The 26,030-nt window shown below is 43.0% G+C and overlaps 1 protein-coding gene across 6 annotated transcripts in view; it reads right to left on the reverse strand.

The window, feature by feature from the left end:
- cdk5 (cyclin dependent kinase 5) overlaps nt 1–26,030 on the reverse strand; it is a 70,083-nt gene that overhangs the window by 16,105 nt on the left and 27,948 nt on the right. For 4 of the 6 annotated variants that reach the window (XM_059978196.1, XM_059978214.1, XM_059978205.1 and 1 more), the window contains 4 exons: nt 25,729–25,825; nt 12,487–12,556; nt 11,453–11,513; nt 1,298–1,378 (listed from right to left, as the gene is read on the reverse strand). In XM_059978196.1, the coding sequence (XP_059834179.1) occupies nt 1,298–1,378; nt 11,453–11,513; nt 12,487–12,556; nt 25,729–25,825 (309 nt within the window). The remainder of the gene's footprint in view (nt 1–1,297; nt 1,379–11,452; nt 11,514–12,486; nt 12,557–25,728; nt 25,826–26,030) is intronic. The other 2 variants (XM_059978228.1, XM_059978238.1) reach the window with 1 other exon arrangement.

A 26,030-nucleotide genomic window follows, 5' to 3' on the forward strand; every position in this document is an offset into this window, starting at 1 on the left:
CCAGTAATGCCTTCTTTCATCCCACACACCTCAGTATTTCCTGGCTATTCCAGTTCCATGAATACCTCATGTTGGAGGGTCAACACATGCCCAAGACGACCTCTGGCTTGAGCAGCATACGACGACCGGTGACCTCACCTCACTCAAAGAACGCATAAGTGAGAAGGTCTGCTTCGCAAAGGTGAAGATGTACATTATAGAGGGTTACCTTCTGTACAGGGCCTGTCGCCAGCTCTCATGGCACTAAGACCCCTTACACACTTAACCCCTTACTCAGGGCCAGGGACTCCTCTCCAGTAGACCAAAGGTAGAAAAGGGACGTGATGCACCTTACCGATCCCAATAACACCCTCATCCCCACCCACAGACACAGCCATAATAGCCAACTTCTACATTGCACTCAGGGGTTCAGTGATATTACATTGCACCACGTTTTTTAAAAGAATTATCAGGTTTAAAAGTGGAGGGCCTACAGGAGTTCTTTCACCAGAGGCTACGAATCCTGCACAGGAAATAGGTCTCACCATTTCGGAGCTGCAGCCCACCATGTTAAAGCCCCATCTGTCAGAAATCAAAATCCTGCTCACTACACTTATCAGCCTTTCAAAGAGCAGTGCCAAGAAGACAGGAAGGATAGTAGTCTCCTCCAGATAGGCAGGGAACTCTTTGCAATGAAACTTCAGTGCTTCCCTCCCGGTGCGCAGCTGGGCCACTACGATGTTCCTCTATACAAGCTGAAGTCCAAGGATTTGCAACAAAACTCTTCACTTGGTCGTCCTGGACCAAGTACTCCAGCTGGGAGAGGATATACTGATGCAAACAGTTTGAGAAATCCATCCCAGTATCCAGTAAAAGTTGCAGACACCATCCTTGGCAAGCTACTAGCCACTGTTGCTGCCATCACCTGAGCATAGACTCAACAAAACTTGGCAAAACAGCCTTTCTCCGAGAAGAAAACTTCTGCAGTCCACTGCCAGAGATTAAACAGCTCTCTCCTTTATCCTCATCACCTTTCTTCAGGGTTTATTCCTGAAATAAATTGACTCTTCTAAGAGCTCACACACCACCACCTATCCCACAGTTTACCTTCCTTCATTAACATCCCTCACAGTGTTTATCCTCCCTCAGTATCATCCGTCCCAAAGTGCGATTCTCCCTCAGTACCACTAGACAGTGTGACCCACCCTCTTTGACAGAGCAGAAACTCGTGAGTCTGTGAGTTTCTGAATCAGTGTTGGGATAAAACAGAATGGTGATGACTTTCGCACTTACTCCCCTCACAGTATATATGCCTTACCTGCAGTAGGTCTCGACCAGTAGTGTTGAGCTTCGGAACAACGTTTAGTAGGGACGTTGTCGCTGGATACATAGGATAGGGCTGAAAAGAAGAAAACTTCACTTAGAACTTACAGATTAATTAGAAATAGTCACATTCTGCAGATTAAGACAGGCTCACCAGCAACATTTATAAGCCACCGACATTGAATTGACTTTATTATTTACATCCTTCATATACACGAGGAGTAAAAATCTTCACGTTACATCTTCGTCTAAATGTGCAATTTACAGTAATTTATAATGAATAGTACGTACAACAGGACAGTCAATATAACATAGAAATACAGTTGTGTAAGCATGAATTAAGCATGAATTAAGTTAATGTTGGTCTTGGCTTTTATGCTGCAGTACCATTTCCCGGATGGTTAGCAGCTGGAACAGTTTGTGGTTGGGTGACTCGGGCCCCCAATGACCCTTCGGGCCCTTTTCCTACACCTGTGTTTGTAAATGTCCTCAATAGTGGAAAGTTCATACTTACAGATGCACTAAGCTGTCTGCACCACTGTCTTCAGAGTCCCGCGATTAATGGAGGTACAGTTCCCATACCAGGTAGTGATGCAGCCAGTCAGTTTGTTCTCAATTGTGCCCCTATAGAAAGTTCTTAGGATTTGGGGGCCCATACCAAACTTCTTCAACTGTCTGAGGTGAAAGAGGCGCTGTTGTGCCTTTTTCACCACTCAGCCAGCATGTAAAGACCACGCGAGATCCTCAGTGATGCTTGTGCCAAGGAACTTAAAAGTTGTTCACCCTCTCAACCCCAGATCCATTGATGTCAAGACGGGCTAGTCTGTCTCCATTCCTCCTGTAGTCCACAACCAGCTCCTTTGTTTTTGCGACATTGAGGGAGAGGTCATTTTCTTAACACCACTGTGTCAGAGTGATAACTTCTCTGTGGGCTGCCTCATTATTACTTGAGATTAGTCCAATCAGTATGGTATAATCAGCAAATTTAATTAGCAGATTGGAGCTGTGGGTGGCGGCACAGTCATGGGTATACAGAGATTAAAGGAGAGGGTTTAAGACAGGGGTCAGCAACCTTTACCACTGAAAGAGCCACTTGGACCCGTTTCCCACAGAAAAGAAAACACTGGGAGCCGCAAAACCCGTTTGACATTTAAAATGAAATAACACTGCATACAACGTTTTTTTTGCCTTTATGCTATGTATAAACAAACTATAATGTGTTGCATTTATGAAATTGATGAACTCCTGCAGAGAAAACGAAATTACATTTCTGCATGCAACAAAAACATTTTGAACTCCGAAAAAAAGACTTTGGGTTGAAAGTTACTTTTAAGTAAAATATTCAATGTCTATTTGAGTCCTTCTTGTATTTATGAAAAACGCCGAACTTAAATTTTCCGCCAGCAGCAAACCAAAAATAACGTCAGCCAGCTGTCATCCTGAAAAATGAAAGGACTATTTCACTGAACAATGAAAAAATATGAATATAAGTAAAATAATAGGCAATTAAAATATTTATCATACTTGGTTAATGGGATTTCTGCTCCTGGACCTCAGCGCACAGCGTCTGCACATCAGGGCTGTATGATGTCACCTTCATCTTTACACAGGATCGCAAGCTGTCATCCGTGAGGTTTTCAATATCACTCCATTTGTGTTTCTGAGCAAGAACGGCCTTCTGACGGGCAACATCTTCAAGGTCTGCTGTCAAGCGTCTAAACTTGGACACCCATATGTCTTTGTCGGCTATGTCGGCCAGTTCCATCTCAAGATCAGGTTGACTCACACCTGCCAATGCAGTCGTATTCAGTAGGGAAGGATCGATGCTTAAGGGAGTGACCGGGAAGGATAATGTGTTTTTTTCCTCTCTGAACTCACAGAAGCGTTTCCCAAACGATGTTTGCATTGCGATGATTGCAGAATGTAAATACTCCGAAATTATCATGTCGTGACCTCAAATTGGGGAAGTGAGACAAAGTGCCTTTCTGTAAATCTCTGGCAAGCACTGTCAACTTGCGCTCGAATGCCAAAACATCCTCCAACATGTGCAGGGCTGTACGTCCTTTCCCCTGAAGAGCTGTGTTCAGCGTGTTCAGGTGCGCTGTCATGTCTACCATGAAGTGTAGCTTTTCCAGCCACTCTGGCTGTTCCAGCTCAGGAAAGGTGAGCCCTTTGCTGCCCAGGAAAGTTTTCACTTCTTCCAGACACGCGACAAAGCGTTTCAGCACCTTCCGTCTGGACAGCCAGCGATAAAAAACACGTTGTAGCGGTGTCAGTAAACTGCAGTCAAAGATAGCTTTATTCGAACTAAACAGCCTTGCTTTTAAGCCTCCCTCAACCCAGCCCCCATGGACGCAGATGCTGCAAAAGACGCGTACTCACAAACCCCCGTAGGCTATCTCCCTTAGCCGGAATGCTGGCTAATTGTGAGCCGTTTCGGATGTGGCAGGAAATGTGTCGCTACACTTAGGTTGTACAAGATCACCATAATTACATTTCAAAAGCTAACAAACTAACATAAAATACATTTTAATTAAATACTGACCAATTATTTCCCAAAGCCACAGGGAGCCGCAGCACAGAGGTGAAAGAGCCACAAATGGCTCGGGAGCCGCAGGTTGCCGACCCCCGGTTTAAGAGATAAGAGAACTATGGGCCAAAGGCAGGCAGGTGTGACGAAGGGCTCGTTTCCACACTGTCTGACTCTGTAACTGTAATAGGATTAAGTGATGAGTTGTAGTTGTATGATGTGGCAATTGGTAGACCCCCACTGTGATTCCTGGTGATCAAATCTTCAGCAACATTGGCTGCTTGAAGAACTCAGGCTCAAAGCTGATGACCTGGAACCTGAGCTTCAAAAACTGTGATGCTTCTGCGATGTTACCTGGACACTGTGCTACACAATCATGGGTGTACAGCAGGGGGATGAGTACACAGCCTTGTGGGGCACCGGTGCTCAGAGTGATTGTAGAGGAGAGCTTGTCCCCTATTTTTACACCCTGGGTCCTGTCTGTGAGGAAGTTGAAGATCCATCTGCAGATCTTAATTCTGAGACCCAGGTTCCGGAGCTTAGGAATCAGTTTATTTCAAATGATGGTATTAAAGGCAGAGCTGTAGTCGATGAAAATCAGCCTTACATATGCGTCTTTATTCTCCAGTTGTTCTAAAGAAGAACGTAGTGCCAGAGAGATGGCATCTGCCATTGACCTGTTGCCCCGGTAGGTGAAATGCAAAGCGTCAAGGTTGACCGGTAGGTTATGGTTGATGTGTGCCATAATCAATCGCTCGAAGCACTTCATAGCAATTGATGTTAGAGTCACAGGTCGGTAGTCATTCAGGCATGCCACCTTGCTTTTCTTCAGCACCTGGATTATCGTTGCCTTCTTAAAACATGATGGGATCTTAGACTGAAGCAGGGAGCAGTTGAAGATGTCAGCAAACACTCCAGCTAGCTTGCTTGCACAGGCCCGGAGAACCCGTCCCTGGATGCCATCTGGGCCTGTCGCCTTCCTTGGATTTATCTTCACTCACTGCAAGTGAGTCAAATAGTGGGATCCTGGACAGAGTGCTGGAGGAACCTTGGCGCTTGAGCTTGCTCAACAGGTCTGAGATTGTTACTCCCCGTGATGAGAGTGGGGTTGTAGGAAAGATGAGCAACCAGACCATGTAACTGTGGATCAGGGAGCCATTCAATTGGGGGGGGGGGGGGAAGAGAAAAGAAATGCAGTTCTGATTTGGGATAGTATGGTTAGGGAAACAGACACATTTCTCTGTTGCAAGGATTGAGAGTCCAAAAGGCTGTGTTGTCTGCCTGGTATCTGGATTCAGGACATCTCATCTAACGTAGAGGAATCTGAAGTGAGAAGGGAAAGATCCAGCTGTCATGGTCCATGTGAGCACCAACAATGTAGAAGGAATAAGGAAAGAGGCTTTGCTGAGGGAAATTGAGCATATAGGGGCTAAATTAAACTGTGGAACCAAAAAGGTAATAATCTTCGGATTGTTATATTTGAGTCATTGGCAAAGCAATAACTGGATCAGAGAGCTAAATGTGTGGCTCAAAATTGGTTTGGGAAGTGGATACGAACTTGTGGGACATTGACACCAGTCCTGGGGAAAGAGCAAGCTGTTGCAGTGCGACAAGCTACACATGAACCATGCTGGCGACAAGGTGAATAGAGCTTTAAACTAAATAGTAGGGGTAGGGGGCAGTGGATCCAACAGTTTGGAAAAGAGAAGATAAAGTAAAAGGGAAAGAAAATGCAGAAAAGGTTACGGGAGTCTTCAGAATACAGAAAAAAAGCAGAAAGTTTAGAAAGGGTTAAGAATTTAACTTTCAATAACAAGGGAGCAACATTGAAAAAAGGTGATGAATAAAGGGCTGAAGGTGGCTATAGTTGAATGTACACAGTATATAGATTAAGGTAGATGATCTTGCAGCACAGTTAGAAATTGGGAGGCATGACATTGGGATATCACTGAGTCATGGCTGAATAAAGATCACAGTAGGGAGCTTAACATTAAAGGATATTATATCAGAAATACAGGCACGTGGGCAAAGGGGGTAGGGTAGTTCTGTTGGTAAAAAATGAAATCAAATCCTTAGAAAGAAGGAACATTAGATTGGCAGATGTCGAATCCTTCAGGGTAATATTAAGAAATTGCAAGGGTAAAAAAATGTTCTGACATGAGTTATATACAGTCCTCCAAACAGTAGCCAGGATGTAGGGTATATTACGAATGTGGAGCAACTCTGAGGGGCTGAAGGGTACAAAGTCGCTCCCTCCTTTTTGAGAATCGCAAGATCGCTATTATTTCGGGTCTGAGACCCAGGAAATGAGAGAGATACACATGATGTCAATAATGAGAGAGCGAGACTCAGGATCACAGCAAAGGCAGTTGCCATAGACAACGCAGAATACACAAGATAGGGGAATGCCTCCTAACAAAAGCAGAATGGAACCACTGAGTACTGCTATTGTCTCTTGGAGAAGGAATTGTGTATTGAGTACTGTACTATTCATTGAAACCCCTCAGGGGACAACCAGAGTGGTCTGGTTGAGGGATTGCATCATCCCAACCTGAATGACATCTGAGACCCCGTGAGTGAGGATAAAAGACGGGTCTGGGGAACACTCCTTGAGACGCACCAGGAGAAACGCTAGAAATCCAGTGACAGCGTTTTATAGCGAAAGCCGGTGGGGGCTCGTGTGAGTCCTCCCTTGCCTGGGTGGTGGGCTCATCATGGAAGAATGGTTTAGCTAAAGGAGAGGACACACTTGAACGGCCACGACAATGAGACATCTGACGGATTGAAATCATAAAGGAAAGTCGGCAAGTTTTTCTCTATCTCTCTCCAACAATTGCAACACAGCGACAACCAAACGACAGCAGCTTGTGCGAACTTTATATTTCCCTCAGACAATTCATTATCCCCTAGACAACAATAGAGCTTATTTTTTATTGATTATTATTATACCCGTACTTTCTGGTTTAGTATTGATGACGTATATTATCTGTATATTTGCATTGATATTATTTTTGTGTATTTTTGCTAATAAATACTGTTCAAAATAGTATCATCAGACTTCAACGGACCTCTCTATCTTTGCTGGTAAGTAACCCAGTTACGGGGTTTGTAACAGGTACAAATTACCATAAGACATTGGAGCAGAATTAGGCAATTGACCAATCAAGTCTGCTCCACCATTTCATCATAACTGATCCATTTCCCTCTCAACACCATTCTCCTGCCTTCTCCCCGTAACCTTTCACACCCTAACCAAGACTAACCAAGAACCTATCAAACCCTGCCTTAAATACACCCAATGAACTGGCCTCCACAGCCACCAACAGAAAGGAATTCCACAGATTCACGACCCTCTGGCTAAAAACAAATCCAACTCATCTCATTCTAAATGGGCGTCACTCTATTTTGCCTGCAATTCTAGACTCCCCCACTACAGGAAATATTCTCTCCACATCCACTCTATCTATGCCTTTCAACATTTGTCAGGTTTCAATGAGATTCCTCCTTCAATCTTCTAAGTTCAAGCGAGTACAGTCCAAAGCCATCAAACACTCCTCAGATGATAAGACTTTCATTCCCGGAATCATTTTCTTGAACCTCCTTTGAACTCTCTTCAATGTCAGCACATCCCCTTTCTTAGACAAGGTGCCCAAAACTGCTCAGATTACTCCAACTGAGGCCTCACCAGTGCCTTATAAAGTATTCTTCCTCATATATTCTTGTCCTCTTGAAATGAATGCTAACATTGCATTTGCCTTCCTCACCACCAACTGAACCTTCAGGTAATCCTGCACAAGGACAGCTGAGTCCCCTTGCACCTCAGATTTTTGAATTTTCTCCATTTAGAAAATATTGTAGTCTACGCTTTTATTCCATATACTTCCCGACAAGATATTCCATCTGCCACTTCTTTGCCCATTCTCCTTATCTAAGTCTTCTACAGCCTCCCTGCTTCCACAACGCTACCTGTCCCTCCACCTATCTTCATATCATCCGCAAACTTGGCCATAAAATCATGTCAATGAATTATCTAAATCATTGACATATGACATAAAAAAGCATTACAAACAGCGACCCCTGCAAAACCAATCAGTGAAGGGTCCCTTTGTTCCCACTCTTTCCCTCCTCCCAATCAGCCAATGCTCTATCTACGATAGCATCTTTGCTGTAAAACAACAGGCTCTTAACTTGTGAAACAGCCTCATGTGTGGCAGATTGTCAAAGTGCATTCTGGAAATCCAAGCACACAACATCCACTGTTTCTGCTTTGTCTCTTCTGCTCGCTATTTCCCCAAAGAATTCCAACAGATATGTCAGGCAAGATTTCCCTTAAGGGAACCATGCTGACCCTGTCCTACTTTATCATGTGGGTCCAAGTACCCCAAAACCTCATCCTAAACAATTGACTCCAATATCTTCCCAACTACTGAGGTCAGACTAACTGGCCTATAATTTCCTTTCTTCTGCCTTCCCTCCTTCTTGAAAAATGGAGTGACATTTGCAATTTCCTCAGGAACCATGCCAGAATCTATTGATTCATGAAAAACCATTACTAATGCCTCCACAATCACTTTAGCTACGTCTTTCAATCCTGAGGTGTTGTCCATCTGGTCCAGGTAACTTAGTACTTTCAGACCTTTAACCCTTTGGCTAAAAACAATCAGGTTGGTAGTGGATCCCAAGAGAAGGAATTTGTACAATGCCTACAAGATTTCTTTTTATAGCAGTTTGTGTTTGAGCCCACCAGGAAAAAGGCAATTCTGAGTTGAGTATTGTGTAATAAACATGATTTTTATTAGGGAGCTTAAGTGGAGGAACCCTTAGAGGACAGCGATCATATTATGATAGAATTCACCCTGCAGTTCGAGACGGAGGAGCTAAAATTAGATGTATCCATAATGCAATGAAGTAAAATTAATTACAGAGGCATGAGAGGAGAGCTGGCCAAAGTTGATTGGAAAGGGACACCAGTAGGGATGACACAGAAAAGCAATGGCTGGAGGTTCTGGAAGCAATTCAAAAGTTGCAAGATAAATTTATCTCAAAGAAGTATTCTAAAGGGAGGATGAGGCAACTGTGGCTGACAAGGGAAGTCAAAGCATAAAAACAAAATATAACACAATTTACTGGGAAGTTAGAGGATTGTAAAACTTTTAAATACAACAGAAGGCAACTAAAAAGCAGAGGATACAAAAAGATTTTTCAGATTTGTAAAGAGTAAAAAAGAGGCAACAGTGCATATTGGACCATTGGAAAATGACATTGAGAAGTAGTAATGGGGACAAAGAAATGGCAGACGAACTCAATAAACTTTTGTGCCAGTCTTCACCGTGGAAGACACCAAGCAGCATGCCAGAAATTGGACTCTTGTAGATGACAAAAGAGAGTGAAGTCACTATTACAGCAGAGACGGTGCTTGGGAAGCTGAAAGGTCTGAAAGTAGGTAAGTCATCTTGGCCTGATGGACTACAGCTAGGGTTTTGAAACAGTTAGGTGATTAGACTATGGAGGCGTTGGTAGTGATTTCTCAAGATTCTGGAATACTTCCAGAGAGTTGGAAAACTGCAAATGTCACTCCACTCTTTAAGAAGGGAGGGAGGAAAATGATTGGAAATTATAGGGCAGTTAGCTGGACTTAAGAGGTTGGGAAGATGTTGGAATATATTATTAAGAATGATGTTTTTTGGTGCATGATAAAGAAGGCCAAAATCAGCATTGTTTCCTTAAGGGGACATTTTGCATGACAAATCTGTTTGAATTATTTTAAGAAATAACAGGCAGGACAGACAAAGGAGTCAGTAGATGTTGTTTATTTGGATTTTCACAGTGCCACAAATGAGGCTGCTAAACAAGGTAAGTGCCCATGATATTACAGGAAAGATACCAGCATGAATAGATCAGCACACTGGCAGGAGACGAAGTGTGTGAATAAAGGGGGCCTTTACTGGTTTGTAGAATGATGGGGGGGGGGGGATCTCATCAAAATTATGAAATATATTGAATGACCTAGGGAAAGTGGACTTTGGGAGGATATTTCCAATACTGGGAAATCTAGGACAAAGCACAGCCTCAAAATACAAGAACATCCATTTAGAACAGAAATGAGGGGGAATTTCTTCCACTAGAGTGTGTTGAATCTGTGGAATTCAATGCTATGGATGACTGTGAGGCTAAGTCACTGGATATATTTAAAGTGAAGGTTGATATGTTCTTGATTACTAAGGGTATCAAAGGTTACCTGGAGAAGGCAGGAGAAATTAAGTTGAGGGGGATAATAAATCAGCTTTGATAGAATGGCGGAGTAGACTCGATGAGCCAAATGGCCTAATTCTATTCCTCTGTCTTATGGTATTGTTGATAAATGTTTTCCCCTTGAAATTCCCATGTACCATTTTCCCAATATTTCATATGTCACCCTGATCCTTGAACTAACTACTAATGGCAACAGCATCCCTTTATTTACTGTAGTTAAGCCAGTAAAGACTGTACAGTACATGCTGCAATCAAATCTCTGCACATCCTCCTTTACTCCAGGAAGAACTCTAGCTTTTCCAGTTGAGCCTTGCAGCTGAAACCCATCGGTATTGAGACCATTCCAGTAAATCTCCTCTGCAGCCTCACTCAGGAACTTCATGCTGACCAGAACTGATGCTCTAATCATTTATGGTCAAACCATTACTTTCTATTGGATCAATACAGCTACTCTAGTATTGTACTCTAACCTCTACTTACAAATGTCTTTTCAACGAGGCCTGCCTTCAAGGAAACACAAGAATCTGCAATGTTAGAGTTGGAACAAAATCAAGTTGTTAGAGCACTTTGTTGCCCCCACCTATCACTTCCCAGACTCTACCGCTACCTCCACCTTTCCCTTCTCACATAACTCCAACTGCCAATGAACCCCACTTCACCTAGCTCTATCATCTGCCAGCTCTTGGTCCACCAATCACCCTTCCCCTTATCTCTTTTTACTGGCCACCTCCCATTTATCTGTCAGTCCAGCTGAAGGGCCTCTACCCAAGCCGTCGACTGTCCATTTCTTGCCACAGACGCTGCCTAATCCACAGAGTTTCTCCAGCACTTGCTTTTTTTGCTGCTACTTTCAAAGATTTGTGCACACACAAACCCAACTATTCCTACTATTTTTCACTCTCTGCCAAAGTGTATCACATTTCCCTAGATTAGATTTAGATTATCATCTGCCACATTAAGCCAATTTATCTGCAATTACTTCTAGCCTCAAACTATTCAAGAATGGCGGGTAAATGGAACTCACTGTCAGGTACATAAGGGACATTTAAGAGACTTTTAGATAGGCACATGGATGAAAGAAAAATGGAGGGCAATATGAGAGGGAAGGGTTAGATTGATCTTAGAGTAGGTTAAAAGGTTGGCACAACATCATTGGCTGTAGGACCCGTACCGTGCTGTACTGTTCTATGTTCTCATCCTGAGCCCCACCTTTCCACTTCATGAGCTCTGTTTACCCATGTGTCTAATCCATCTTAAAATATTTGCATGGTTTGTAAAACACTGGACAGAGCTCAGCATTAGATCACCGTTCAGTTCTGCCCGGTCAGGGAGAGGAAGGCACACAATTGCAGAGAGACCCACACTCACCTTGTAATCAGGAAGCTTGGTCATAGTCGGCCACTGTTCCTCTGTTGGGGTTCCCAGCAAGGTGAAAGTGTCAAGGAAAGTTCAGGGAGCTGAGAGTAATAGGAGGACAAAGTGTGGAAGATAATGGGGAGTAGGGGTGAGTTTTAGCAGAGTAAACAAGAAGGGTGGGCGGAGTGAGAGAGCCAATGGAATAGTAATAAGGTTTTGATGGTCATACTTGAAAGACACATTTACTAAGTCAACTGTACTTCCCCCATTTTCCCACCGAAAAAAAAAATCCTGTTACTTGAACACACTACACATTTAATGATCTCTGCTGGTTTTTTCCAACTAAGCAACCTTTGCCCCAGTGACTCAGACTTCTGCCTCTGATTATCACCTCTACATTTTTCCAGTGACTAGGTTATGCTAACTGACCTGCAGTTTCTGGTTTATCCCTACACCCTTCTTGAACATGGGTGTAACATTACACCTTCTGTCCTCTGACAGAGTCAGAAAGACTATGGTCAATATCTCTGCAATTCCACCCTAACCTCCTTTGGCAACTGAGAATTTTCTCCAGACCAGTGATTCATTAACTTTAAGTGTAGCTAGCTTTTTGAGCCAATACCATCAGTTCTGCTCTCTGATCACCCCTTAAGTGCAACAAACCCCATAACCACTCTCCCCTTATCGGCCTCCTTTAAAATCCTTCTCAAAATCTGTACTACCCGTCCTCCAGCTTCAGAATGACTCCTTTTACTCAAGGTATTTTGTACAGTAAAGAGGGTAAACAGATTTACTTAGAGATACAACATGGTAACAGGCCAGTGGTGTCCAATTATAACTATGTAACCAACAAAACCATATGTCTTTGAAATGTGGGAGGAAACCGGATCATCCAGAAAAAACTCGCGTGGTCACATGGAGAATGGGCAAACTCCTTACAGACAATGGCAAAGTTGAACTTGGATCACTGGTGCATTACCCCATTGCAGAGTACGTTGCTGAAATCTTCCACATGAAGCTAAAAGCATGGAATTTGAAAAGGATATCGGAAAATTCTCTTCAGCTGGTCATCTACATCATTCCCAGGGAATAGAGGCCTTCCGGCATTTGCCAATTCTGAAACAGAAATGATTTAGAAACATAGGAAACCCACAGCACAATACAGGCCCTTCGGCCCACAAAGCTGTGCTGAACGTCCTTACCTGAGAAATTGCCTAGGTTTACCCACAGCTCTCTATTTTTCTAAGCTCCATGTAGCTGTCCAGGAGTCTCTTTAAAGACCCTATTGTATCTGCCTCCACCACCGTTGCCAGCAGCCCATTCCATGCACTCACCACTCTCTGAGTAAAAAACTTACCCCTGACATCTCTGTACCTACTTCCAAGCACCTTAGAACTGTGCCCTCTCGTGCTAGCCATTTCAGCCCTGGGAAAAAGCCTCTGACTATCCACATTATCAATGCCTCTCATCATTTTATACACCTCTATCAGGGTACCTCTCATCCTCTATTGCTCCAAGGAAAAAAGGACAAGTTCAATCAACCTATTCTCAACAAGGCATGCTCCCAAATCAGGCAACATTCTTGTAAATCTCCACTGCACCCGTTCTATGGTTTTCACATCCTTCCTATAATGAGGCGATTAGAACTGAGCATAGTATTCCAAGTGGGATCTGACCAGGGTCCTATATAGCTGCAGCATTACCTCTTGGCTCCTAAACTCAATCCCACGTTTGATGAAGGCCAATGCACCGTATGCTTTCTTAACCAGAGTCAACCTGTGCAGCAGCTTTGAGTGTCCAATGGACTCAGATCCCAAGATCCCTCTGATCATACTGCCAAGAATCTTACTATTAATACTATATTCTGTCATTATATTTGAACTATCAGAATTAACCACCTCACAGTTATCTGGGCTGAACTCCAGATAAGTACATCTCTGTACCTACTTCTAAGCACCTTAGAACTGTGCCCTCTCGTGCTAGCCATTTCAGCCCTGGGAAAAGGCCTCTGACTATCCACATGATCAATGTCTCTCATCATTTTAGATGATGAGTCCAGTTACTTCTCAGCCCAGTTTTGCATCCTATCAATGTCCCGCTGTAACCTCTGACAGCCCTTCACAATACCCACAACACATCAGCAAATTTACTAACCCATCCCTCCACTTCTTTATCCAGGTCATTTATGAAAATCACAAAGAGTAGGGGTCCCAGAACAAATCCCGGAGGCACACCACTGGTCACCAACATCCATGCAGAATATGACCCATCTACAACCACTCTTTGCCTTCTGTGGGGAAGCCAGTTCTGGATCCACAAAGCAATGTCCCCTTGGATCCCATGCCTCCTGACTTTCTCAATAAGCCTTGCATGGGGTACCTTATATCACATGTGTTACTGAAATCCATACACACTATATCTACTGCTCTACTTTCATCGATGAGTTTAGTCACATCCTCAAAAAATTCAATCAGGCTTGTAAGGCATGACCTGCCTTTCACAAAGCCATGCTGACTGTGTGTGGCCTCCGTCGGTCGTGGTTGACCATGGGTACATGCGTCTCTGGCAGTCACTGGTTTGTGGCCTCTCCAGGGCACAAGCCAGGGCAGAGTTGATATGGAGATCTGCCCATTGCCCATGCAGCGGGACCCCCCTCTCCATGCTGGTGACGGGTCCAAAGGAACGACGAAAGTCGATACAGTTTGGTGCCAGCAACATCGTAGGAGTTGCCGTGCCGGTTGGTGCTGGTCAGCTGTCTTCGGGACTCCAACTCCGGATTTTTCCTCAGGGTTTACTCCAAAAGCCTTTACTGTGAGTCGGTATAGCCGCAAGCCAGTAGAGGTTTGAAATTGGAGTTTTCCCTCCCTTAGATGAGCTACCATCCATGATTAATGAGTCCCATCTGCCCAGAGCAACTGATTTTAAGGCGCCAGTGGCCTGACTTTGCCCCTTCCAAAGGTTGTCCTAGCCGAAGGGTGGTAGTGGGGACAAGCTCCCACTGCTAAACAAATGCTCTTCAAGGCGTGCGTCTCACAAACAACCTCTGACACCAAGTCCAACTCCTGGCCTTCACGTGAGACATAGTTCTTATGCCCGGCAGAGCAATTCTTACGTGCTGACTATTCCTAATCATATTATGCCTCCCCAAATGTTCATAAATCCTGCCTCTCATGATCTTCTCCATCAACTTACCAGCCACTGAAGTAAGACTCACTGGTCGACAATTTCCTGGGCTATCTCTACTCCCTTTCTTGAATAACGGAACAACATCTGCAACCCACCAATCATCCAGAACTTCTCCAGTCCCCGATGATGATCATCATCGTCAGAGGCTCAGCAATCTCTTCCCTCACCTCCTACAGTAGCCTGGGGTACACCTTGCCCAGTTCCAGTGACTTATCCAATTTGATGCTTTCCAAAAGCTCCAGCATATCCTCTTTCTTAATATCTACATGCTCAACCTTCTCAGTCCACTGTAAATCATCCCTACAATTGCCAAGATCCTTCTCTGTAGTGAATACTGAAGCAAAGTATTCATTAAGTACCTCTGCTATCTTCTCTGGTTCCAGACACACTTTTCCACTGTCACACTTGATTGGTCCTATTTTCTCTCATGTCTTATCCTCTTGCTCTTCACATACTTGTAGAATGCCTTGGGGTTTTCCTTAATACTGACCGCCAAGAATTTCTCATGGCCCCTTCTGACTCCCCTAATTTCTTTCTTAAGCTCCTCCCTGCTGCGAGCCTTATAATCTTCTAGATCTCTGTCATTACTTTTGAACCTTTCATAAGCTCTTCTTTTCTTCTTGACTAGATTTTCAACAGCCTTTGTACACCACGGTTCTTGTACCCTACCATCCTTTCCCAGTCTCATTGGAACGTACCAATGCAGAACTCCACGCAAATATCCCCTGAACATTTGCCACATTTCTCTTGTACATTTCCCTGAGAACATCTGTTCCCAATTTATGCTTCCAAGTTCCTGCCTGATAGCCTCATATTTCCCCTTACTCCAATTAAACGTTTTCCTAATTTGTCCGTTCCTATCCCTCTTCAATGCTATGGTAAAGGAGATAGAATTGTGATAACTATCTCCAAAATGCTCTCTTCACTGAGAGATCTGACATCTGACTAGGTTCATTTCCCAATCGCACATCAAGTACAGCCTCTCCTCTTGTAGGCTTGTCTACATATTGTGTCAAGAAACCTTCTTGAACACACCTAACTCCAAGCCCATCTAAATCCTTTGGTCTAGGGTCATGCCAATCGATATTTGGAAAATTAAAATCTCCCACCACGACAACCCTGTTATTATTACACCTTTCCAGAATCTTGCTCCTCGATGTCCCTGTTGCTATTGGGTGGTCTATGAAAAACACCCAGTAGAGTTATTGACCCCTTCCTGTCCGTAACTTCTACCCAGAGATTCCGTAGACAATCCCTCCGTGTCTTCCTCCTTTTCTGCAGCCATGACACTATCCCTGTCATGTCCTCATCTGTTTTGCCTCCCTCCCTGTACCTTCTGAAACATCTAAAGCCTGGCACTCGAAGTAACCATTCCTGCCCCTGAGGCATCCAAATCTCCGTAATGGCCACAACATCATTGCTCCAAGTACTGATCCACGTTCCAAGTTCACCTGCTTTGTTCATAATACTCCTTTCATTAAAATAGACACATCTCAAACCATCAGTCTGAGCACATCTCTTCTCTACCACCTGCCTATCCTCCCTCTCGCACTGTCTCCAGAAATGCTGTGGAGATTTTGTTAACAGAAATGTTGTGGAGGTTCCATGTCAAATCCAATCACTTCACAAACTACAGAAAATATAGTAAAGGACATTTTATTCCCAGATAGGATAAGCTTGTTTGGTTCAGCATTTTGCTTGCAATATCAATCAGTCCAATAAAAATCATAACTGCCGATACTAAAAATCTGAAATAAAACAGCATCCATGCAGAAGGATTCCTTGTGAAGAAAACAAAGTCCAAGTTACAGGTCAATTGTCTTTCTATCAAATTAACATTTTATATTCTTTATGTACAAGAGTTGGGACATAATGTTGCAGCTGTATGTCACTGGGGGGGGGGGGGGGGGGGAGGGTCACATATGGAGTAATGTCAACTGTACTTTTTTCCACAGACGCTGCCTGGCCTGCAGAGTTCCTCCAGCAATTTGTGTGTGTTGTATGTGTACAGTTTTGTGTACCTTGTTAAACTGGAAAGAGTGAAGAAAAGATTTTTTGAGGATGTTAATAAGACTAGGTGTGAGTTATAGGGAGAGGTGAACAAGCTAGGTCTTAATTCCCATGGACATAGGAGAATGAGGGGGCAACCTTATAGAGGTTTATAAAATTATGAGGGTCAGGGATAAAGTGAATGATAACACTTTTCACTAGGGTTGGGGAATCCAAAATTAGGGGCATCTGTTCAGGGCAAGTGACAAGTGTATGGAATAAAGTGTACAGGAAGTAGTTGAGGCAGGTACAATAGTATAATTTATGAAGCACTTCGATAGGTACATGGAGGGTCAGAGTTTAGACGGATATGGGCTAAACACAGCAAACTGGAACTAACTGGGTGGGCACCATGAACAGCATTAACTGGATAGACTGAATTTGTGCTGAATTGTTCTATGATTGTGGCTGCTTCATCTTCTTCTCTTCTCTCCACTCTCACCTCAACCATTCCACCACCTTCTTTGTCTCTCAAGTGGGATACTGTGGAACACAGTCCACAGGCACTCATTAAATCTATTTAGTTTTACCGTGCATACATTGGTTTGAGGACGTTAAGATTTAACTTTTGTTAAAGCACCACAGACACAACATTTAGCCCACTGCCCTTCCCCAACACTTTGAGAAAGCTCTCCAATTAAATATTTTTGAAAGCTCCAAATTATAATTCACTTATTGTCACTGACCAAAGATTGAATAGTCAAAAAGTAAAACAGTTTGGAAGCAGGCCCTTTGGTCCAACTTGTTCAGGATAACCAGCTGCCCATCCAAGTTGGTCTTTCTTACTCCATTTGGCCCATATCCCTTTGAATCTTTCCTATCCATGTACATAGCTCAACACATCACATGAACTATAGACTGTCTACATATCTGAATGCCTTGGTAAGACTTAAGACACAAGTCATAAAACACAGGAGCAGAATTAGGACATTTTGCCCATCGAGTCTGCTCCGCCATTCCATCATGGCTGATTTATTAACCCTCTCAACCACACTCCAATGCATTCTCCCCTTAAACTTTGACACCCTGACTCATCAAGAACATACCAACCTCTGGTTTAAATATACTGAATATACTTGGCCTCAACTTGGCTTCCACAACTGTCTGTGGCAATGAATTCTATAGATTCATCACCCTCCAGTAAATAAATTCCTCCTTATCTCTGTTCTAAATGGATGTCTCTCTATTCTAAGACTATGTCCTCTGGTCCTAGACTCACCTGCTATATGAAACATTCTCTCTACATCCACTCTTATCTAAGCTTTTCAATATTTGATAGGTTTTAATGAGATCCCTCCTCATTCTTCTGAACTTCAGCAAGTACAGACCCAGAGCTATCAAATACTCCTCATATGTTAACCCTATCATTCTTGTGAACCTCCTATGGATCCCCCTCCAATGCCACCACATCTTTTCTCAAATAAGGGACCCAAAACTGTTCACAATATTCCCAAGTATGTGATATATTATGTAACTCTAAAATCAAGCAGAAGAAAAACCAGGAATCAGCTTATTTGTGCATGCTTAGTTTCTCTTTCAGTGAGGCACGTACATATGGATTGTTGCTTAATGACGAATGCCATTCACGTACTTTTGTGTAAAACTCAAACTGAATTATGTAAACAACATAGAATGCTTAATCAAACAAAATGTTTACAAGGTTACTTAAACAACACTGACAGCCATGAACACCTTTCTTTCTAACAATTGACTCTGTTCTCCTTAACTTATTGATGTGTTATCTCCAGATGACATCAAATGTAACCTCCTCTGTGTAGGAGAGTGATCGAGTTCTGTCCTTAATTTTGTAGTCACTTGCCAAGACTGTGTCTCCAGAAGTAAAACATCGAACCTCCTTACATAGGGAGCTTTCAATTTGTCTCAGCTGTTTGTCCTGCATGCTCCTTTTGAGATTGGGTTTTAGCACTCCAAGCGTGAGTGCAGGGATGAACCAGGAACAGCATAGCTGATGAGTTGTTAGCTGCAGAGTGTGCTGCATTGTGATATGCAAGGAGGAAAGTGGCAAGCTTCTAATACAGTGTTAGTGTAGTATGTTCTGCTGACAGTACTTGGAGTGCTTTCTTTAGACTCTGGACAAAGCTTTCCATCAAGCCATTTGTAGGAATGACCAAAACTGTTCCGCAACAAACTGTAGTCCATTGTCAATGACCAAGTGTTGTCGAACACCAGTCCTTGAAAAGACATTTCTCAACAGCTATTGGGAACACTTCTGGCCACTTTATAGCTGTATCCACTCAAGAAATTTGTTCCAATGATAGTCTGGCAAGATCCACATGAATTCTTTGTCAGGGCAATGGAGATCATTCCCAGTGATGGAGAGGTGCTGCACATGGCATTTTCTGGGTGTGCTGTTACCCAGAGATTAATCTGCTGATCTAACCCAGGCCACCAGACAAGGATTTGAGCCAATGCTTTCATATTGACCACGTCCAGATGGCTGGAATGAAGCTCCTCGAACACTTTAGCTCTCAGCTTGGATGGTACAACAGCTCTCAATCCTCAAATTAGGTAACCCCCATTGAGGGCAAGTTCATCCTCGTGCTGGTAAAAATGAGGGAACTGGAATTTCTGCAGTATATTCCAGCCATTTTGGGTTGCCGTATAGACCTGAGACGGAGTGGGGTATTTTCTGGTTTCCGTTCGGATATTCCCTGCCATTATAGGGAGATGTTTGATTTGTATTACGGAGAATACGTCAAGAGGAGTGTCCTCTTTTGTAAATTTTTCAGGTATTTCTTTTTCCAAGGGTAAACAGGACAATCCATCAGCATTTCCATGATTACTTGTCCTCTTGTATTTGATTTTGTAATTGTGCTCTCCAAGAAACAGGGTCCATCTCTGCATTCATGCTGCTACTGTTAGTGTAACACCCTTCTGTGGATTGTAAGTGGACACTAGTGGTTGATGATCAGTAACTTTCTCCCCCAAAAGTCATAGTTGAAAAGCTTTACAACCCAAACCAGACTCCAGGCTTCTCTGTCAATCTGTGCATAATTTTTTTCTGCAGCAGTAAGCGAACGTGGTGCGAATGGGTCATTCACTTCCATCACTCATAGCATGTGACCTGTCTGCACTTATACCATAAGGCAGAGCATCACAGTCAAGCTTCACTGGACAATATAGATCATAATGTGTGAGTTTAGTGTCTGACGTCACAATTTCCTTTGCCTCTTAGAAAGCCACTCATATTGCTTTGTCCATTGCCATTTCTTCTGAATCTGCAGTAATGAGTTCAGAAGATGGAGCGTAGTAGCCAGGTCTGACAGGAACCTGTTACAGCAATTGACAAATCCTAAAAAAGACTGCAACTATGACATGTTCTTTGTCCTTGGGGAATCCACCATTACTTGAATTTTCTCAGCACACCTGTATGATCCTTGTGTGTCAATGTGCAATCATAGTAAGTGCTGCTTGGTTTAAAGAATTCACACCCATTGCATGATGTTCTGAGCCCATACCCAATAATCTTCTTATCTTTTTAACACTATCTTGAGATTTTGGAGACATTCCTTGTCATCCATACCGGTAACAATGAATTAATCACACATAACCTCGCAGCACCTGGCCCATAGCTTTCTGCCAGAGTGCAGGTCCAGATGCTACTCCAAGAGTAAGCTTATTATAACGATAAAGCCCTCTGTGAGCATTTATGGTGAGAAACACTTTGGACCATTCTTCCATCTTCAGCTGTAGGAGGCCTCAGCCAAGTCCACTTCACTGAAATGTTTCTCTCCCAAAAAAGTTTGTAAAGATATTCTCTATCCTGGGCAGAGAGTATTGATCTACTCTCAGTACTGTGTTGATGGTGACCTTAAAGTCACTATAAATTCTTACAGACCCATCATTCTTCTTAGCTACAGGGACCACTGTCATTGCTCATAGGCTCAACTCAACCTTGGAAAGAATTCCTTTAGTCTTCCAGTGATCTAGCACATTGGCTACTTTATCAAGGAGGGTATAAGGAAAAGGATGGGCTTTGTGAAACTTGGATGTGGCATTTTCATTTAACACTATTTTACCCTTGACAAGTCTGAGTTTTCTAATGCCAAACTTGAACACTGCTGTAGCATCATCCAGTACCCTTCTTAATTTGTATTCAGTTGACTGTTGCAGGGGATGTGACATGCAAATACTAGATGGATCAGCAATAAAGTTGTAATTGCCTCAGCCAATCACAGCCCCATAATGCTGTCTGTCCTAGTTTTACCACATACAAACCCAATGTGGCTTGTTGGTTGTTGTATTTCTCTGTTACAAATGTCATTCCCACAGGAGTACCTTTTTTGCTGTATAAGTTCTCAGGTGGCTATCTGCAGGCTTCAGTTTAGTATAATTAAAATGCTGTTCAAACTCATTTTGTAGAATGACTGAAACAGCCACACCAGTGTTCAATTCCATTTTAATGAATTTGCTGCTCATTTCTGGTGTAAGCCTTACTGCTTGCCTCCAAGTACCCTGAGACCTCATCCCTAATTATCATCTCCAAAATCTTCCCAACCACTGAGGTCAGACTAACTTTCCTTTCTTTTGCCTCTCTCCTTTCTTGAAGAGTGGAGTAACATCTGCAATTTTTCAGTCCTATGGAACCATTCCAGAATCTAGTAAAATTCATTACTAATGCCTCCACAATCTCTTCAGCTATCTTTTTCAGAACCCTGGAGTGTAGTCCATCTGGTCCAGGTCTAGATGACTTATCTACCTCCATACCTTTCAGCTTTCCAAATACCTTCTCCTTAGTAATAGCAACTACACTGACTTCTGCCTCATGACACTCTCAAATTTCTGGCAGACTGCTAGTGTCTTCCACAGTGAAGAATTGTAAAGAGTCACCATAATTAAAGATCCCATCCACCTGACACATTCTCTCTTCACCCTCTCCCATTAGGCAGAAGATAGAAAACCCTGAAAGCACAGAACAGGATATAAGCTACCACCAAACTTCTACCCTGCTGTTATCATGCAATTGAATTGTCCCCTAGTATGATGATAGACTCTCAACCTCACAATCTACCTTATAATTGCAGTTGTCTTTTATTGTTTGCTTGCACTGCACTTTTTCTATAACTGTAACTTGATTCTGCATTCTGTTATTGTATTCTGCACTACTTCAGTGCACTGTGTAATTAAATGATCCACATGGCATACAAAATAAATTCCTTCACTATACCTTGGTACAGGTGACAACATTAACCCATCTAAATGACTCCTAAATGTTATTGTATCTGCCTCTACTACTCCCCCTGGCATTCATGTCAATTGGTTACCTGGAACCACAAACTGCTTCTTTCACCACAGCTGCTGTCCAGTCCAAAGGATGTTCCTCACATTTGCTGATGTCATTAACAGTGACAATATTTTGTTAACAACACCACACACACAAAGCAGGCGAGGCAGCATCTATAGGGAGAAGCGCTGTTGACATTTCGGGCCAAGACCCTTTGTCAGGACTAACCAAAAGGAAAGATAGTAAGAGAATATTTTGTTGTTGTCTTATCTACAACACTTTTGCCAATCACCAACTCTGTTATCTGTTTCCTGCTTCTACTTACCTATTCAAAACTTCTCTTAAATGTTGAAATCAAGTTCGCTATACCACTTGCGCTGGTAGCCCATTCCATACTCTCACCACCCTCTAAGTGAAGGCTTCCCCTCATGTTCCCCTTAAACTTTTCACCTTTCATCGTTAACCCATGACCTCTAGTTGCAGTCCCACCAGCCTCAATGGAAAAAGCCTGGTTGCATATGTCCTATCTATATCCCTCATAATGTTGTATACCTCTATCAAATCTCTTCTTAGTCTTCTATGTTCCAAGCTATAAAGTCCTAACCTGGTGAATCTTTCCATTTAACTCATGTCCGCCAGTTCCAGCAAAATGCTTGTAAATTTTCTCCGTACTCTTTCATTCTTGTTTACATCTTTCCTGTAGATAGGTGACCAAACAGCACACAATACTGAATTAGGCCTCAAAAATGACTTTATCAAATGCCTTGAAGTCCATATAGACAACATTCACTGCCTTGCTTTCAACAACTTTTCTGGTAACTCCCCCACCCCACCCCGCAAACTCTTGCATTTCTTATACTCCATAAGCACCTCATTTATCTCAACCAGTCCATAACTGCTGTGCATCTCTTTTTTTTTCTTTTAACCACAGTCTCAATACCTCTTGAAAATGAAGGTTCCTGACACCTGTTACCTTTAACTTTTATTCTGACAGGCACGTCCAAGCTTTGTAACCTCCAATTTTCACTTTTGAAAGTCTCCTGCTTAACAAATACACCTGTGCCAAAAACAGCCACTCCCAATTCACACTTGCCAGATCTTTTCTGATACCATCAAAATTGGCCTTTCTCCTATTTAGAATCTCAATCCACTATCAAATCCTATCTTTTTGCAGACTTAATTTGCAAATAATGGCATTGTGTTCACTAAATGCAAGGTGTTCACCTACAGAAACTTCTGTTGTCTGTCCCGTCTCAGAACAAGTATCACTCTCTCACTGGAACTTCCATGTACTGAACTATGTACCTATACAAAAAGACACAAACATGTGTAAGACCCCCCATATAGCCACGCTGACTATCCCTAGCAAATCCACACTTTTCTGGATGCAGCTCGTTCCTATCCCTAAAAATTTTCTCTCCAATAATTTCTCTACCACTGGGATAAGTCTCACTAGTGTACAATTTACTGGTCTGTTTCTATTCCCCTTCTTAGCTTCTTAAACAGACAAACAACATTAGCTATTCTCTAGTACTCTGGACATCCCCCCCACCTCCCACGGTCACTGAAGGGATAAAAATATCTCTGTCAAGGCCTAGCAATCCCACTCCTTCCCTCTCTCAATAACCTGGAATAGATTCTATTAGGTGCTAAGGACGTATCCACCTTAATTCACTTCAAGATATCCAACATCTCCTCCTTGTTAACCTCAATGTCCTTGTCCTTGGTGAATAGTGATGGAAAATGCTCCTCACCCTCATCCCCTGGCTCCAGGCACAACTGACTTCTTTTGTCTTTGAAAGGTCCTACCCTCTCCTTAGGTACCTTCTTGGTTTTAATGTATACATAAAGTACCTTGGCATTCTCCTCAATCCCATCTGCTAAGGATATTTCATGGCCACTTTTCAGTCCTCCTGATCCCCTGTTTAAGTCCTCTCCTGCTTCCTTTATACCCTTTAAGTCCCCTGTCCAAATTCAGATTCTTAAACCTCAAATGTTTTTCAATTTGCAACATCCCTCATCATCCTCATCTTTCTTCCTTACATGAACAAGTTGGCTTTGACCTCTAACTAGCTGGTCTTTGTATGTCTCTAACATTTCAAATGCAGACTTTCCCAATAACAATCTCTCCAAATTTACCCTCCCCAGTTTCTGCCTGACAACTAGCCTTTTCCCAATTAAGTACTTCTTTTGAATTCCGAAAACTTCCTTATTGTGCCCAAAATCTTCTTCCACTGAAACTCTGATCTGGCTTGGTTCATTTCCCAATACATGATCAAGTACAGACCATTCCCTGGTTGGATTGCCTACATTCTGTATCACTTAACCTTCCTGGATGTACAGAACAAATTCTGCCCCATCTAAGTCTCTAGCGCTAAGGGAATCTCAATCAATATTGGGGAAATAAATCACTCACTGAAATAGCCCCATTCAAACAAAAATTTCCATAATCCATTTTCATATCTGCTCCTCTATCCCCCAGCAGCTGTTGGGAGGCCAATGTTAGTATAACCCCAACTTTGTGATTATACCTTCCTTATTCAGATTCTAGTCAGATTTATTTATCACATGTATGTCAAAACAGACTGAACTGTGTCATTTGTGTTTATAACCAAGGATGTGCTGCAAGATGTGCTGAGTGCAACCCAAAGGTGTTGCTACACATTCCTTTGCCAATATGACATGCCCACAATGTTCGGCAGAACAACAGCAGCAAAACAAGCCCCTTTCTCATGCTCTTAGCCACTGACCTTCTCACGCACACTTTGGCCTCCGACTCCAGGATATGGCGCCACTGGGTCTCCAGATCTTGGCCTGGACTTTCAACATCAGGTCAACCACCATCTTCCAATCCTTGGCCCAGAATCACAGATCTGACCTTAGGGCCTCAACCTCTGGACTCTGCGAGCTCTGGACTTAAAGCTTTGGCTTTTCCTCTGGACTTCGTCCACCTCTGAATATCAACCCCAGGATTCGCCAACCATGTGTATTTGGCCCTTGGACCTTGACTCGAGGACTTGATGATCATGGGTTTGACCTTCGTGCCTTGACTCCAGGACGCATTGATCATGGGTTTGATATTCAGGCCTCAATTTCACGACTTGAGTGGACCTCTGACCCTGGCAATCTGGGGCTGAGGGTGTGACATGTCCTCCTGACTCTCACCAATTCAGATCTCCAACTCGAAACATGTCGAACTGCAAATTACTCGTCTCCTCAATACCTGCTGACTTCACCATCAGAATTGCTCATCTTCAACCGTGGAGCGCCTCAGGCCTTGACTCTGTACTCACATGGACCTTTGACCCAAGTGACCTGGGAATCACTGACCCTCTTGAGTCCTGAGCATTATCCATATTACCTCACTGAGCCCTCCAGGCATTACTGTGACATTTGCCCTGATCAGTTATTCAGCTCTCTCACCAATTTACATTCCTCTCCCTCAGATCTATATCTGCCTTACTCGTAATACTCCTTGCATTGAAATAAATATACTTCAGCCCATCAGTTCTCTAATGTTCTTAACCTGATCTGCATGTCTTTCCTTCCACCATTACCTGACCAGAAATTCATTGAAACCTGTGTTAAAAGCAATGAGCTGTCTGATTTAGGGGCTGTAAATCAATGATAACTGCTGAGGCACTAATATTAAGTAACATGAACAGGGTGATTTGAACATTCTGTACCACATTCCAGCCACTTGCAGCACATGGGCTAGATTTGCCTATTCGGCCATCATGGGAGAGGAGAAATGTTGATTGAGCAGAGGTGGGCAGACAAGGCAGAGTTGAAGAATGCTCTATGTTACCTGCAAATATGCAACCTGCTGACCACATGTCGATAGACGTTGAATAAAGTTTGGCACCAAACAGTACATCTGGAGGGCGATACCACAGTGTCACCACCTACAACAGGCAGAAGGGAGTACAGATCATATCAACCATTCACGTTCCTCATGCTAGGTGAGAAAATGTAAATGCTCTTCACAGGAACTTAACTATAAGCTTAAGAAGGTATCTAAGTTAACCACTTGTTTGAAAGGCTGCAGCCCCTGTGGTGCGGAACCCCCTTAGTACTGCATCTCTCAGACAGCGTGGTATTTACTCAGTA

The sequence above is a fragment of the Hypanus sabinus genome, chromosome 1 (genome assembly GCF_030144855.1).
Source record: "Hypanus sabinus isolate sHypSab1 chromosome 1, sHypSab1.hap1, whole genome shotgun sequence".
Lineage (NCBI taxonomy): Eukaryota > Metazoa > Chordata > Chondrichthyes > Myliobatiformes > Dasyatidae > Hypanus > Hypanus sabinus.